At 36.6% G+C, this 14,839-nt stretch overlaps 3 protein-coding genes across 6 annotated transcripts; all 3 read right to left on the bottom strand.

The window, feature by feature from the left end:
• Nucleotides 1-472: 472 nt before the first annotated feature.
• On the bottom strand, nucleotides 473-4,374 carry LOC132316222 (protein DETOXIFICATION 3-like). Its single transcript, XM_059814728.1, has 7 exons — nucleotides 3,897-4,374; nucleotides 2,360-2,904; nucleotides 2,168-2,254; nucleotides 2,012-2,068; nucleotides 1,654-1,892; nucleotides 906-1,111; nucleotides 473-742 (listed from the first exon to the last, which is right to left on the bottom strand). The coding sequence occupies exons 1-7, from the start codon at nucleotides 4,134-4,136 to the stop codon at nucleotides 713-715; spliced, it is 1,404 nt and encodes a 467-aa protein (XP_059670711.1). The 5' UTR covers nucleotides 4,137-4,374; the 3' UTR covers nucleotides 473-712.
• Nucleotides 4,375-5,164: 790 nt separating this feature from the next.
• On the bottom strand, nucleotides 5,165-9,033 carry LOC132316224 (protein DETOXIFICATION 12-like). Its single transcript, XM_059814733.1, has 7 exons — nucleotides 7,932-9,033; nucleotides 6,799-7,343; nucleotides 6,622-6,708; nucleotides 6,455-6,511; nucleotides 6,106-6,344; nucleotides 5,716-5,921; nucleotides 5,165-5,447 (listed from the first exon to the last, which is right to left on the bottom strand). Exons 1-7 carry the CDS (start codon nucleotides 8,166-8,168, stop codon nucleotides 5,388-5,390), a joined length of 1,431 nt encoding a protein of 476 aa, XP_059670716.1. The 5' UTR covers nucleotides 8,169-9,033; the 3' UTR covers nucleotides 5,165-5,387.
• Nucleotides 9,034-9,170: 137 nt separating this feature from the next.
• LOC132316223 (uncharacterized) lies at nucleotides 9,171-14,340 on the bottom strand. Of its 4 annotated transcripts, none has more exons than XM_059814731.1 (7): nucleotides 14,292-14,340; nucleotides 13,609-13,797; nucleotides 13,060-13,110; nucleotides 12,298-12,542; nucleotides 9,768-9,890; nucleotides 9,604-9,672; nucleotides 9,171-9,520 (listed from the first exon to the last, which is right to left on the bottom strand). In XM_059814731.1, the coding sequence occupies exons 2-7, from the start codon at nucleotides 13,772-13,774 to the stop codon at nucleotides 9,434-9,436; spliced, it is 741 nt and encodes a 246-aa protein (XP_059670714.1). In that variant the 5' UTR covers nucleotides 13,775-13,797; nucleotides 14,292-14,340; the 3' UTR covers nucleotides 9,171-9,433. The 4 variants fall into 4 exon arrangements, with proteins under 4 accessions (XP_059670714.1, XP_059670713.1, XP_059670715.1 ...); XM_059814730.1 differs by having other exon boundaries at nucleotides 14,196-14,318; XM_059814732.1 differs by lacking the exon at nucleotides 14,292-14,340 and adding an exon at nucleotides 14,115-14,182 and having other exon boundaries at nucleotides 9,171-9,517.
• Between the last annotated feature and the right edge of the window lie 499 nt (nucleotides 14,341-14,839).

The following is a 14,839-nucleotide window of genomic DNA, read 5'->3' on the forward strand; positions in this document are numbered from 1 at the left end:
TTGCCATGTCACATGTTTCATTGTAATATAAGTGTATTGAAGTAGTTTATGTACCAAAACTTTTGTGTAATCTATTAATTTTAATTAATCAATAAACTTACACTGATATGTGGGTTACTTTTATAAATTTTATATTGTTATTGAATATGGGATTTTTTATTTTACACTATCCATATAAGCAATTTTCTTCATGTATAATAAGAGATGTCTTAAAAGGACAAAAGCACAACATCAAGTAACGACAGTGAAATTGAACCACCTTCGATTCAAAATATGCCCAAAATATGCCCCATGCCTACACAGGATCACTTTTGTGAAAATTTGAGACAAACTAAATACAATGTGGATGTTCGATTATGTTTAATCACTTTCCACTCCAATTGTACGCGAATATAACTCGCAATTCGAACAATTATTTAGAATTTTTAGAAAATATCTCAATTTTGATTAAAGCAATGTAATCAATAAGTTATAAGTGTAACGATGCAACAGCAACTATATAAATTGGGTTTTTTATCGTAACAATGATAAATGTACGGATACTTGACTAATAAGGTGTCTCACAAACTGTGAGGCCCACCACAACAACTATAGTGAGCCCACCACAACAGCTATTGCCCGCACAACTCCTGTGATATATGTGATAAATGAAAAAAGATTTGGTACAAAATTACGGAGTTTTACAAGTGTCATTCTCAGCTACAAATAGACTTCAAAATACCCTTTTCCTAGCCTTAGCTACCTGCAACATTTGTAAAAGAAAAAAAATTAAGTCATCATCTACGATTTGTGTAGCAAGCCAAGATTATATGACTTTTCAAAACACATAATAAATCTCTTCCTTCCGCATTTTATGCAGCCAAATTTGTAGTAATGGAAGAAAACACTTGAGAGACAATAAGTACCTGTTTTTGCCAATTTGTGAAGCCTGTTATAAGAGAAAGCAGAGTAGCTTGTACTGTCAACCCCATTGCTATCCCAATCCAAAGGCCTTTTCCTCCCAAATGCAAGGCAAAACCTAATACTACAGCTACTGGAATTCCCACTATATAAAATGCTGTAAGATTCACACAGGCCCCTAGATGCTGCCTCCCACTTCCTCTAGCAACTCCTGATTCAAAGAAGAAATTTAACAACGTTAAGTGTTCTCGGGACCAACTCGAATGTCTTCCACTAATAAAATCTTATGCATCATCGTTTTGACGAAAGAAAATGGTGGCATTACAGCCTTTAAGCTGCCAGTTCTAACAGAGTTCTTCTCTGTGACAATCGGGCCATTGTCCCACGTAGTATAATCTCCCGTCCCAAAGTGGGAGGTGAGGGTTTGAGCCACGTAGTGGGCACCGTGGGGGCGTCTGAGTGTGCGTGTTACTGATAGTCACTAAGTGTAAATCATCATAGTAATTGAAGAATATTTGGCTACCTGACTAGTCCAGTAAGGCAGGACTTGGTAGCTAATTTCTTCTCAATATGCTCACTAGTACATCTATATGACCAGAGCTGATTTTCCATGTTATTTTGACAGTAGACATATCTGTTAAGACTATAGGGCTCCTTAGGAGTCCAAACACGCAGTAATGGATATATAAAGCACATACTAGGCATTGCTTGAACAAAAACTAATTGTGGAAGAGAGGGAGGTAAGACAATCACCACCAAGTACTGCTTGTAAACCATCCATGATAAAAGAGAAAGAAACAAGAGGAGTCATTTCTTCAACATAACCGACGACTTCCTTCTCATTAGCGTATGCATATCCCAGGACATGACGGCAGCAGAAGAGGGTTGTGCTTGCAATTAACACCTCTGCAAGTCCAAGAGCCAACACAACCAAGACAGACACCCGAGCTGCCTGTGGATTCCCAGCTCCTAATTCATTCGAAACCCGAGTGCTACAAAAATGGTTTAACCAATTCTTTCAAAAGCATTCAAGAAATTATACTCCCTATGCTCATAAGCATAAATCATAGGTATTCAGGTAGATGCATTAGCAAACAGTTTTAGAGCAAACCTTGCAGCAGCACCAACAGAATACGGTATGTGATAGTGCAATGTAGTTGTTGTGAGGCTGCTTGGAAAAATTATTGAAGAGATCATAAGAAATTCTATTGCAAGTTTAATTCCAAACGATTTAATACTTGAGCAGAGCAAAGAAAAAGAAGCATACCATATTGAAAGCACTGAAGTCTCGAGTTTTGGATTAGACAAAAGCCCGGAAAGCAATATAACTATCTCAACTGACCACCATTCAAGACTGAAATCATTGGCATCAGAAGAAAATATCATATCCCAAAAGATACTAGGACAAACAGAAAGCAAAAACACTATTCTGTTGATAAAAAGAAGACAATAAAATTACCAAACCATGACAGCAGAAGGGATAGCAAGGTGGAAGAACTCTGGAATACTTAGAAAAACATCCTTCGAGAATGAGACACGAGCTTTTTCACAGGCTGAAGAATACTTGACATAAAGCCCGAGCAAGATCACGTTCAACCAATAAGATAAACCAATGGCCAATGCTGCTCCAGTGTTTCCTAGGTTCATCGTAAATACTAGAAACCAACAAACAGCTACATGGAAAGATAGTGTTGCAATTGAGCATACGAGCATTGGAAGGATCAAACTCTGAGTCTGCAGGAAGCGTACAAGTGATTGAAGAATCGCGTAGGGAAATAGTGCAAGAATGAGCCAAACTGAGTATCTGCCAGCTTCAAGTGAGATTAAAGGGTCTTGGCCTATGAATATTAGTAGTTTGTCCAAGAATATCCACAGAAGAGACACTGGTATACAAACTAGAATGAGAGAGACAATAGCCCCATATGTAAAGATTCCAAGCTTCTGATATTGCTCTGCTCCATAAGCTTGTCCACATAGAGTTTCCAATGCACTAGCCATTCCCAACTGCTTGGAAGATTCAATATTCAATTAGCCATTGTAGGTATTAAGACTAGCTTTCCATGATTCAGCAAATTTAGAATCAAAACATGAATGGGAGGATTGTTGCAGTAGACAGGAAAGTAGTCTAAAAGCATCGGCCATAAACGGCGTCAATGATACAAAACCGGCAAGAATTCCATCTTTGCCTCTATGCCACAGCTAAAAGATGGGACACCTTTGCTCCTAACATTATTAATTTCAACAATGATTTGTAGATACTAGTGCATTGCTTCTTCCAATGAAATTAAGTTTGTTTAAAAACAATAGTTTTGAAGAATCTGTTAAAATGAAAGGGAATTAATTGACTTTTATTTATTTATTTATTGATTTTAAGTACTCTGTTAACATAATTACATGAACATTCATGATCATTTCATCGGCAAGTTGAGACAATAAAACTGGAACCTAACAACTATCTCAGAACTGAACACCTCCCACATGCATAATCACTGCAAATATTCAATGAACAATTTAGCCTTTTGAAACCCTAGTTGCACCTGTAAATTTTATTTTTTTCTCATATACTCACTGTATTATATATTAAATCACTTAAAATTTCTGGAGCAAGAACTAAAAGATCAGATTGCAAATAACATTCAGTCAATAAAATTTAACAGAACACTATGTCACAATTAACCGGGGATGGGAAACGCAAATCATCAGGAATTAAGAGGGGCAATCATTAAGATTTGTTGCACACTTGCATCTACTAAATGAATAGTTCCTAGTGAAATGGAATATTTATGCAGGTAACACCCTTGTTATGGTAACAATGTTATTACTAAACAAACAAGAGCTAGGGCTAGGGCTAGCCCAATGCACGAGGCTCCTGCCATTAGTTTATCTATCAAAATTCAACTTTCTTTTCTGACTTATTTACTCAGATAAACATTTCAGATTGTATAACACTGCTTTTAAGTCTTAACTAAAACTCGGGGAGAAGAAAGGAGACTTACTAGGAGACTGAAGCCGGTGACATTGGTAAGAGAGGTGGCGATGGCTGCACTGGAGAGAGACAGTGTACCAAGGTGCCCCACCATTACCATTGACACAACCCGCAAGAGGTACTGCGACACTGTCACCACCACCATAGGCATTGCTATGCAACTTACCCTCTTCAGCTCTTCCACAAACACCTCCCATGTCACCGCCCTTTCGATCCTCTCCTTTTTCTCGGGCAACAGTGCTTCTTCCATCAACCCCCTTGTGTGTCAATTGGCCTTCTAACACAACCAAAAAATAAAAGAACACATAATGAAATATTTTCTCATAATATCAACTCATCATCCCATTATAGAGTTTTAAGGCCGACTCAATTTAATCTGTGTGTGTGTGTGAGAGAGAGATCTGGTTTTTGGCAGCCTAATTCTAAAGCTAATTAGGCACAAGGAAGGCCAGTCACTCAATAAATTTATGTGGATCCATATCAATTGATTGAGAAAAGACGAGATCCAAATGCAAGCAACCAACTTGGAAGAGTTATTCAAAAAATTCTTTTGTATTTTTGTGCTTGTCACCTTTTTTGTACTTTGGAGGATCAAATCAATCTGGTAGATAAGCACATGTGAAAGGGGATGAAAAATACACGTGTGCAGATGCTCTCACCATAAAAATTTATAAACTACAAGACAGATTTAGGAAAGGAAAAAGATCAGAAGGGAAAGGAAAAGAAAAAAGAGATCATGTGATTCCATGAAAATGATGCTGAACAAAAAAAAATGAACCAGAAAAAGTAAGAACGCATGTGTGATTTCCGTTTCCTTCTGAAATCATGGGAATTTTTAGCCTAATGATAATATGATCCACCAAACATACCTATTATATCTATCTATTGTGTTGTATTATATTATATTATATTACCTCACTTTAGGATCAATTAGCATGGTTTTATATTTATAATCTAAAATACTTAGAAAATGTGATAGATGCATTGATAGAAATTTATAATATATTCATCATTTATAATGATATCCTATAAACTATGTTAAATGATGAAGATATCATTATAAATTTATAGCAAAATTGTCGAATTCATTGCTTAGTAATGCATGATTGATAGAAACGGCAGGCCTAGGCTTCCTCTGGTCTAATCCACCATACCTTTAAGTCATGTTTTCAGGATCTCAGTCACAACGAAGTAACCTTTTTTCTCCTGGTGGAGAAAGAATAGTCGAAAGATCGCAGGCATTCTTACGAAAGGCGTCAGCAAAATCGTGTTTGAGACTAGATTTTGTACAATTACAAATAAACGATACAAACTATATGAAATATTCACCAAATGTAAATCAAAATGGAATAGCTTCACTTCTATGGGACATCAAAAAAGGGAAAAAAAAAAATATCTAAAGAACTTTATGTACATTACAGTGAAATGATTTTTTAAGTACTATAGGAAGTCCTTTCTCTTTAGCTAAGCTGGTACCATGTAAATTTTTTCCTTTTCTCATTCAATTTTCATCATCTCCCAAAGATCTACCTTGAAATATCCTCTCCCTTGCCTTGGTTGCCTACAAAAGAGACCCAAAATTAAATTATCATTCAAAAAGCCGGTTTCAATTCAACAACCGTTGAGATGTCATCAAAATTTTCCCTCCAATGTTTGCCATGTGAAGGGAGGAAAATAAATGATAGTTTGGGATGTCACAAAAATAATTCTCAAGTGCTTATGCTGAGTGATTGTATGACTTCAAATTTTCTTTATAAAGAAAGGGAAATTTTAAAAGAGGTGAATTGTTAGCAAAGAGAACTGTAAAGAGAGTGAGAACTACGAAGAACCTGCTTTTGCCAATTTGTGAATCCTGTTATAACAGAGAGAATGGTAGATTGTACAATGGATCCGATCACGATTCCAATCCAAAGGCCCTTTGCTCTTAAATGCAGAGAAAATCCCAGTATGACAGCCACCGGAGTTCCAACAAGATAAAACGCCCCAATATTGACATAGGCACCAATATGCTGCCACCCACTCCCCCTAGCAATACCTGTTTCAAATAAGAATAATGATTTCACAGACATGTTTGTAATCAACTTTCAGAATATAGAACTTCTAATGAGATTGCAGTACTTTTTTCATATTGTTTTTGTCTTTACAAACAAGCGCGACAGTTGATTCAGAACATTCTTGGCTGGAAAATGATACATACATGAAAAATGAGGGAAACTAACCAGAAATAACGGCTTGTAAACTGTCCGTGACAATTGAGAGACAAATCAAGGGAGCCATCACAGCAATATAATTCACAACTTGCTTGTCATTGCTGTAAGCATACCCCAAAACATACCGGCAACAGAAGAGAGCTATGCTCACAATAATCGACTCACTGACAGCAAGAACCATTACAGCCCAAACAGCCACTCTAGCGGCTTGAGGATTCCCAGCTCCCAGTTCATTCGAAACCCGAGTACTACATAACATTCAATCCAACATCTTAGTACAAGCATATATACATACATATAGTCACCAAACGTACAATATACACAAGTATATGCACAAGGATTAATGTCTAGAGTAAACCTTGCAGCTGCCCCAAATCCATATTGTATGGTAAAGTGCAGTGTAGAGATTGTAAGGCTGATCACAGAGATTTTGAAACATTAGAAACATTTGAATTATAAATTTCAAATGAATTATAAATCCCCAATTCACCAACCACAAAATTAAGGATTGAAATGGAAGCATACCATATAGATAGTACTGAAGTTTCAAGCTTTGGATTTGGTAACAGGCCTGACAGCAAAACAAGTAGCTCAAGTGACCACCACTTAAGACTATTAATCGTCGACACAAAAGGAAAAAAAATTAGCATGATAAAAAGGTGAATAAGAGATTCAAATCTTAGAAAAAGGGAATGAAATTACCAAACCATTACAGCAGATGGGACAGCAAAACTGAAGAATTCCCCGATACCAAAGAAGGCATCCTTTGAGAAAGGCATTCGAGTTTTCTTACAGGTTGCAGAGTACTTCACATACAATCCAAGCAATATCACATTCAACCAAGTGGATAAACTGATGGCTATAGCCGCTCCGTGAATTCCCAATTTGAACTTAAAGATGAGAGCCCAACAGAGAGGTAAATGTAAACACAGAACAATGAAGGAGCTTCCAAGCATTGGAAGAGTTAAACTCTGGGACTGCAAGTATCGGACTAGAGGTTTAAGAATTGCACCACCAAACAGAGCTGGGATGAGCCAAATGGAGTATTTGCATGCTTCAAGTGAGATTGAAGGGTCTTGGCCTACGAGAATCAACAGTTTGTCCATGAAGATCCATAAGAGAGAGACCGGGAAACACACCAAAACGAGAGAGATGATGGCACTATAAGTGTAGATTCCAAGCTTTTGATATTGTTGTGCCCCATAAGCTTGACCACATAGAGTTTCCAATCCACCCACCAATCCTGACTAATTGGCATTTACAAACTGTAATTAGTTACTAATACTGGTATGATTTTATGAGTAAGCAATGTGTTCTAGTTAAGACTCTTGTTCCTCAACAAACCTATTCTACCCTTGCATTGCTTGATTTATGGAGACATTGTCCACACAGTCTGTCTATGTTGGCAGGTAGCCAAGGTCCACCCTTAGTAAGCTCTGTGGCTGGCCGGTGTACTCAATGGACTAACCGCCACGAACACAAAGTTTAAAGTACAAGGCTGAAGCCCTACCTAACACCAATTGGTTTTAGGAGAACTAGTGGAAGTTGAGACCAACAGTCTAGACTTGTGTTCATAAACATGAGAACATATTAGATCTGGAAAACCACATTATAAATGATTTTATCAATTGAGGAGCTGTAACCTGTTGTGTAAAGAGGAATGCTAGCGACAATCATGCACATACTGCATGACTGACTATCATAGCGATTGTCAATCGTTGGATGTTGTGAGTTTTATTTCTCTTTCGTAAATTACCATGACAACTACTTTTCTTTATGTTCCTAATTGGCATTATAATTTGACATTTTAGCATAACGGTAAAAGTATTACTTACAAGAAGACTGAAGCCGCTGACATTGGTTAGAGAGGTGGCGATGGCGACACTGGAAAGCTCGAGCTGACCAAGGTGTCCTACCATCATCACTGATATGACTTGCAAGAGGTACTGCATTACTGTCACAGCCACCATCGGCGCCGCAATGTAGCTCACCTTCTTCAGCTCTCCCACAAAGACACCCCTTGTAACCACCCATCTCCTTTCACCTCCCTCTGGCATTGGCACCTCTTCCATACTGATATGTTTCTCTCAACTCTCTACCACTAAACCATTATTTATTTGACTCTCAGTCAGATATGCATATGAACTTTGATGCTTATCTTGTAATATAGCATTTAGAGTGTTGACTTCCTTTGTAACGCAACCATTTTTTTGGGGTAAAAAATAATATATAGTTTGATGGTTGTATTGTTGTATAGTATTAGCGTGAGTTTAATAGTTGCATGGTCAATGACTCCAATGACAACATGATATATTTAATGTCAACTTTTAATATTAACTGCCGTAACCCAAACGATAAAATAAAAAATAATAATAATAATAATAAAACAATGGGCAGTGAAGACCTATCATAATATTGTATCAATTATTTCCAGTATTTTTGCTATATATTTGTTTCCTAACCTGTGGTACAGACAGGAAAAAAAAAAAATTTGTGGTACAGACCAATAACATTGTTCTTGTACAAAAACTTCAAAGGAAAATTCTACATAGTCCGGCATTCAGACTAACGACTCTAGAGTTATAATAAAACGAGCAAAAATTTGAAACATCCGATCATATTTATACGATCAAATGTATGCTTCAACCCTCAAATCACTTACTATTTTCAATGAGTGAAGGTGTGAGCGAAGAAGCTTTGTGCGGCCGAGCAATTGCTCGGCCTGGCCACTGGCGGTTGACCGGAACCGTACAACCACAGCGTAACGAGCAATCGGACCGAACGTTGAGCGTAACCCAACCGCATTGGCATTGTGTACGCACAGATGAAATGTGGCCGGCCTTCCCCCCTCAGTATTCACACACTCCATGCACGTAGATGGATCGTTTGTCACACCAGTCGAAGCCATCTAACTATCTTCATTTCTTGGTAACGAATTCAAGTCCAAATTCGAAATCAAACTCACATCCATTATCAAGTACTTCTCTCTTGTACCACGGCCTGTGTTATTGAAGCCTCACTGGGATCTTGAATGTACCGCTGCCACCAATCTATTAACTAGAGAGAGTATAACGGGCAAAAAACAAAAATCCCAGAATTGCATTGCCAAAAATCCAATTGTCCCTAAGCATTAGAGGGGAGGATACAATTCCAGAGTTGACAAAACTGAACATTTTTTTATTTTTTTTGCGAACCCTTCGCGTTCAAGCCGAAAACACTACTTGCCAAAAAAAACATAAAATGCCACAACTCCGCATAAATTTAAATGCTATTTCTCTGTTTCATTTTACAGTTTCCCGTCCGAGCTCGCACAGAAGCAAGCAAGCTGTAATATTCTTCAATTCTCACTTTTACGCCTTCTCTTGGCTGGGTTCTTTGTTAATTGTCCTGCTTTCCCTGTATCCGAATCTTCTCCCATATTCTGCTGTTCACATTAAGAAATTTGAACATTACATGATCTTGCAACCAAATGTACATAATGCAATCGCTAAGGTATGATGTATATACCTTCTTTAACCTCTTCCTCTCTCTCTGTCTCTGCCGCCCTTTGTTTTTCCTTTTTGAAATTACCGAATTCTGGGTATAATTAACAGAAAATAATCACCTATTTAGACATTGACTTCACTTTACGCACTCATGTCAATAAGGATCTCAATTGCAGATATACCAACCTGTGCAGGAGCCATAATTCGAGCATGCCTCTCTGCATGAGTCTCTCCGTCAGTATCCCCATCACTGTTGAGCATGTGCTTAAGCCTCCCTTCACTCAGTAGTTTTTCAGATCGGGCGTGTCTCTATAACAATATAAAAGGAGTCTTCAATAGATCAGATATAGAGAGCATATGGGGCAACGAAAATTGAACATATATATAGGTCACCCGTGATGATTGCTGTTCTTGTTTCCTTTGAGAATGATGGAAGTAAAAGAGTACATTTTAGCATTAGTTGCACAATTCCTCCGTTGAAAGGTTAAATCTGAACTTGTGTTTGTAAGTTAGTTCATCATAGTGAATAATTCATAGCAGTAATAAATACAGTATAATGGCTGAATGTGGAGTGGCTGTTACTCTGTCCCTGAAGTAGGAATATCTGTAACTTCCCAATCATTGCCCAACCACCCCTGCTCCAACCCAAAAGGAAAAGGAGGGAATAGTTGGTGAGGTGGAAGGAAAAATAGTTGAATATACATGGGTCAATCGTTCAGTATCACACTTTAACTAGCACCTTAATTCTTAACTCTTATTTCAAACTGAAGTAGGACGTTTTAAAATCTAGCCGTTCAATGACAGACTAGGATTCAGGATTCAGTGTGCCATAGCTCAAATAGGCCGAGAGTGGGGTTAGGTCTGTTATGGACTTGGGATTTGATAAAAATGGTCAAACAGTTTCATGTGTGGTTTAAAGCAAAAAACAAGTGTTTAATCATTGAGAACGTAGACAAAAGGCACTTATCAAAAAACTGAAGAGAAAATCAAAAAGCAGTGCAACGGACAAATAAAGATCACATCCTAAACATAACTTTTAAGCTGCAGCTTTCATAGAATCCTTGATAATTTCAAAGAATTAATTGCAAGCATTTTTAGTGTTGACAATCCACATGACAATGTCCAACAACCTTCAAATCAATCAATCCCAGCCAATGACCAAACCAACTACAAGTAAACTAAGGAAGACAGTAAAACCCTCTTTAGTCCGTGGCAACTTGCCACACTAGCTTGGAGCCCACTTTGCCACAGGTAGTTACGATTCCTAAAAGAAACAAGTGCACAGTTCCCTCACCCCAAACAATAATACATGATTTCTTGTGATCTGGAGGTCATAGGTCCGAAACCGGAAACAGCCTCTCCATGTGGAGGTAAGGCTTAGTACATTTGACCCCTCACAAAACCCCGCAATGGCGGCAGCCTTGTACACTGGGCTAGCCCTTTATATATATATATATATATATATGAACATGACATACCAAATCAAACTCATAGCAGATTATCCGAAGGACTGAGATGAGCACAAAAACATTCATCTAGGAAGAAAGAGACTTCTTCATTGATGTGGGAACACCCCCTCATTTTGGGCTTCCAAAGGCTACCACATTTGTCAAACTAGATGAGAGGCAAGACATGGATTTATGTGCACATTGTGTAGTCCTATTCTTTCAAGATAATTAGAAAATTGAATGAACCTACAAAGTTGACATCAGGCAGCGGCTATAACGCTTGAAAACATAATGGAATCTTAAAGTTGATGGCTATTTGATCTGTTGATAATACTAATGCTATTTTGATAACTAAATGCTATATCATTAATGACTGTAAAAAGGGAAGCTCCCCAGGTTCCCATGTCCGTAAAAGTATCCAAAAAGCAAGAATCCAAATATCCCTGTAAAGTAACAGAAAGGAATCATGTTTCTCAAAAAGATTTCAAATGCCCTGAGGGAGAAATTCACCACCTTAGTCATCCAACAATTTTACTCCTAAAAAGTGCTCTTCAATCTGTGGACCAGATCCTTTACCATTTGAAAAAATGCTTATTTTGCCTCCACCCAAATACACCATATCAAAAACAGGAGCAGCATTCCATGTCTTCAACTTCTTCCTATTAACTTTGTCACCTCTACAACGAAGAAGAAACTTTGCAAATGATATGGGAAAAATTCAAGACAAACAAGGGCAACAGAAACCACATCTCCTTTGCCTCTCTATAATAAATAAGATGATCCAGGCATCTTTGAGTGAGGTCTAAACCATTGTGCAATGTAATATTCACCCTCTTGATTATCTGAATTCAAATACAAGTTACCATATAATATAAAGTACCAAATATTACAGATTTCAATAGAAAATTTGTTTCATGACAACACAATGAGTGAAGTTTAATAACCTCTTATTTCCAATTTTACTTAAAGCCCAAATTTGTTCTCTCAAACAGACACATACTTAAATATCACAAAAAAAGAACAGTATCATTATATGATTTAGTACAGAATATACAAAAGTAAATAGAAGCAACTCATATTTGAATAATCAGGAAGAGATACGAAGGAGGTCTGTCTCATCAACATTCACAACAAAAAGATTTAATATGTAACATCTCATGACTAGAATCATGGAAGAAATTTCCTGTTAATCCCAAATACTGGGGATGATATTTTGAGTGATGATTGGGGTTTAAATAGAGAAAGAAACATAATATATGCCAGTTTACCTTAGATTTGAGATGAGCCTTTAAGCTTTCCTCGGTCAAGCAGACAATTCTTGGGCACAGCTTGCACCTAAAAACTGATTTACATTTCAAGATACAGCCTGCATCATCAGATGGGACTGAATCCTTTTCGGCCACAATATCAGACTGCATCTTAAATGGTTCAGCATCCTTTTTAGCAGATGGACTTCTATTAATGTTTGTTCTGTCATCTCCACTTCCACTGTCATCATCATTTTTCAGTAAACCTGCCAATACTTGCAATTTTAGATTCCAGTATATTAAAATTCTCAATAGCAAAGGCAACTAGAAAGCATTTGCTCATCGTTCTCGTTCACACTACTAGACAGGCATTATCACGTGTTAGTGTCTAGTGAACCTAAAAGCTGACTGTTTACAAGACCAGTTTGAAGCTGTAACTTGACAATCATATATTATGCGCACATGAAGATAAGGAAATTCCTTACGACAGTGATACGATTGTTAGGGATATAGAGAAAATGGTTTCTTCATAGTTCTTAACCAACAGAAAAAGGTTCTGACTTCTGAATTCTGACAGTGATAGTATAGCAAATGTTACACAGACAAATGAATACATAGTCCTCAATATCAAAGAATAAAATTTCTTGTAGCTAAAAAGCATAGCATAACCGAATTTATTCTGAACACCTGTTAAAGTGGTAAAAAGCTTAATCTCTAAAAAATAAAAATAATAATAATAACTACAAAACTTACTAGAATTCAAGTTGCAAAACCAAATCTTACCTGATGAGTCAACATCAACTTCCTTTGCTGAGCCATCCTCACTCACATACCCTGAAAATTAAATTAAAAATAAAATAAAATAAAACAAATCTTGGGTTAATTCACAAAAGAAAATTTCAAAAATATCCATATGAATCCAAACCCATGATTGATGCATAAAGAAAGAAGAAAAGTATGTGAGTTGTGAAATAATTTTGGAGAATATTATGACAATGGTATTAGTAATGTAAATAAAATAAGAAAGACAGCATCTCTCATTATGTTGTATGTAACAATATATCAAACGGAAACACAAACATTCCAATTTGAGTAAACATGGAGGGAAGAAAATCTCAAATGCTACAATTATGCAACTTTTCCAGAGAAATTTAAACAAAAGAAACAATAAATTAATTTTCTAATACCATCCAATTCACATAGCTGACTATAGCGAAATTCCGAGAATATTTAAAAAGATGCAACCCTTTATTCATGAGCAATAAAGCACGGAAAATTCAGTAACTTCAATTGAGTTAATCATAAAGAGAGAACTAGTGACAATATAAAAACCAGAAGAAGTAGAGCAAGCTTCATCCTTTGCCCTCACTTCAGCAACTACATCATCATCTGCTTCTGTTTCTTCTGCCTCTACTTCGGAATCCGAAGAAGATGAAGAAGAATCTGAGTGTTTATCTGCATCGCCATGTTCTAGCTTATAGAATCGCCTTTTTATCATTTTTTTAGATCAACTGGGACAAACTGAAAAAAGGGTCATGAAAGTGAATTACTAAAGAATTCAAATATACAAATCAAGTGATGTAAACATCCATCTTTTAATCAGTTATGAGTGTTCCTAAACCTCAATGTGTATGAGAAATTTTGATTAAGAACCAGCTTAAAAAAAAAAAATCAAACCCAGTATAAGTTTCAAAAAATGCAAAAAACGACATGATTAAACAAATAGTAGGATTTGAGTCTTGAAAGCTAGTGTTCGCAGTGCGTATATACATATATATACATATATCGTTGTGATCGACATCTATGGTAGAATTAGCTAATTCACTGTAATCCTATACCTAGTTTTGAATGATGCCGAAAAAAACGAATACAAACATTCAAATCAAAACAAAAACAGAACAAATTCATGTCAATCTTACCAAAACACTGCTGTTGTTTCAATAATAAGCTGCAAATATATCACCAAAAAGATATACACACATACACATACATGGGCTTGAGAGAGAGAGAGTAACCTAAAGAAGGTGAACGGCTGCGCTGCGATTGGCGAAGGAAGCAAAGGAGGGTTAGGATTGTCTCTCAGTTTAGAATTTAGATGCTTAAAATCAGATGTGGTCGAGTTCAGTTGAGGCAGATGACGTGTCGGGCGTACATTGGATAAAGTTGTTCATTTATTTTCAATAGCCCAAAAAGTACCTCCCTAAAATTTTTATTTACTTATATTACTACACCCCAACCAATAAGAAAAACCGCAAAAATTTATTTTTTTATATATCACTACTATTACTTCCCTAAAATTTTTATTTATACCATTCAAAAATAATAACAATAATAAATAATTAATTAATTGTTTACTTATATTTTTAGATCTTACGAAAAAATTAATGGATAGTTGGGGCCGCCCAGGTCATCTAAAGCTTCAAATCGATCCATTGGACTGTCATAACTTTTTGTTTTTTTGATAAGTTATTGGACTGTCATAACTTTACCAAACCTGGCATGATGAGCTCATCAGATGAGCCATGGTACATTGCTATGCATGATGTAAATGAAGACAAATAAT

Source organism: Cornus florida, unplaced genomic scaffold, assembly GCF_030987335.1.
Source record: "Cornus florida cultivar Cherokee Brave unplaced genomic scaffold, ASM3098733v1 CherokeeBrave_3.0.0_Hap2_Chr07, whole genome shotgun sequence".
Lineage (NCBI taxonomy): Eukaryota > Viridiplantae > Streptophyta > Magnoliopsida > Cornales > Cornaceae > Cornus > Cornus florida.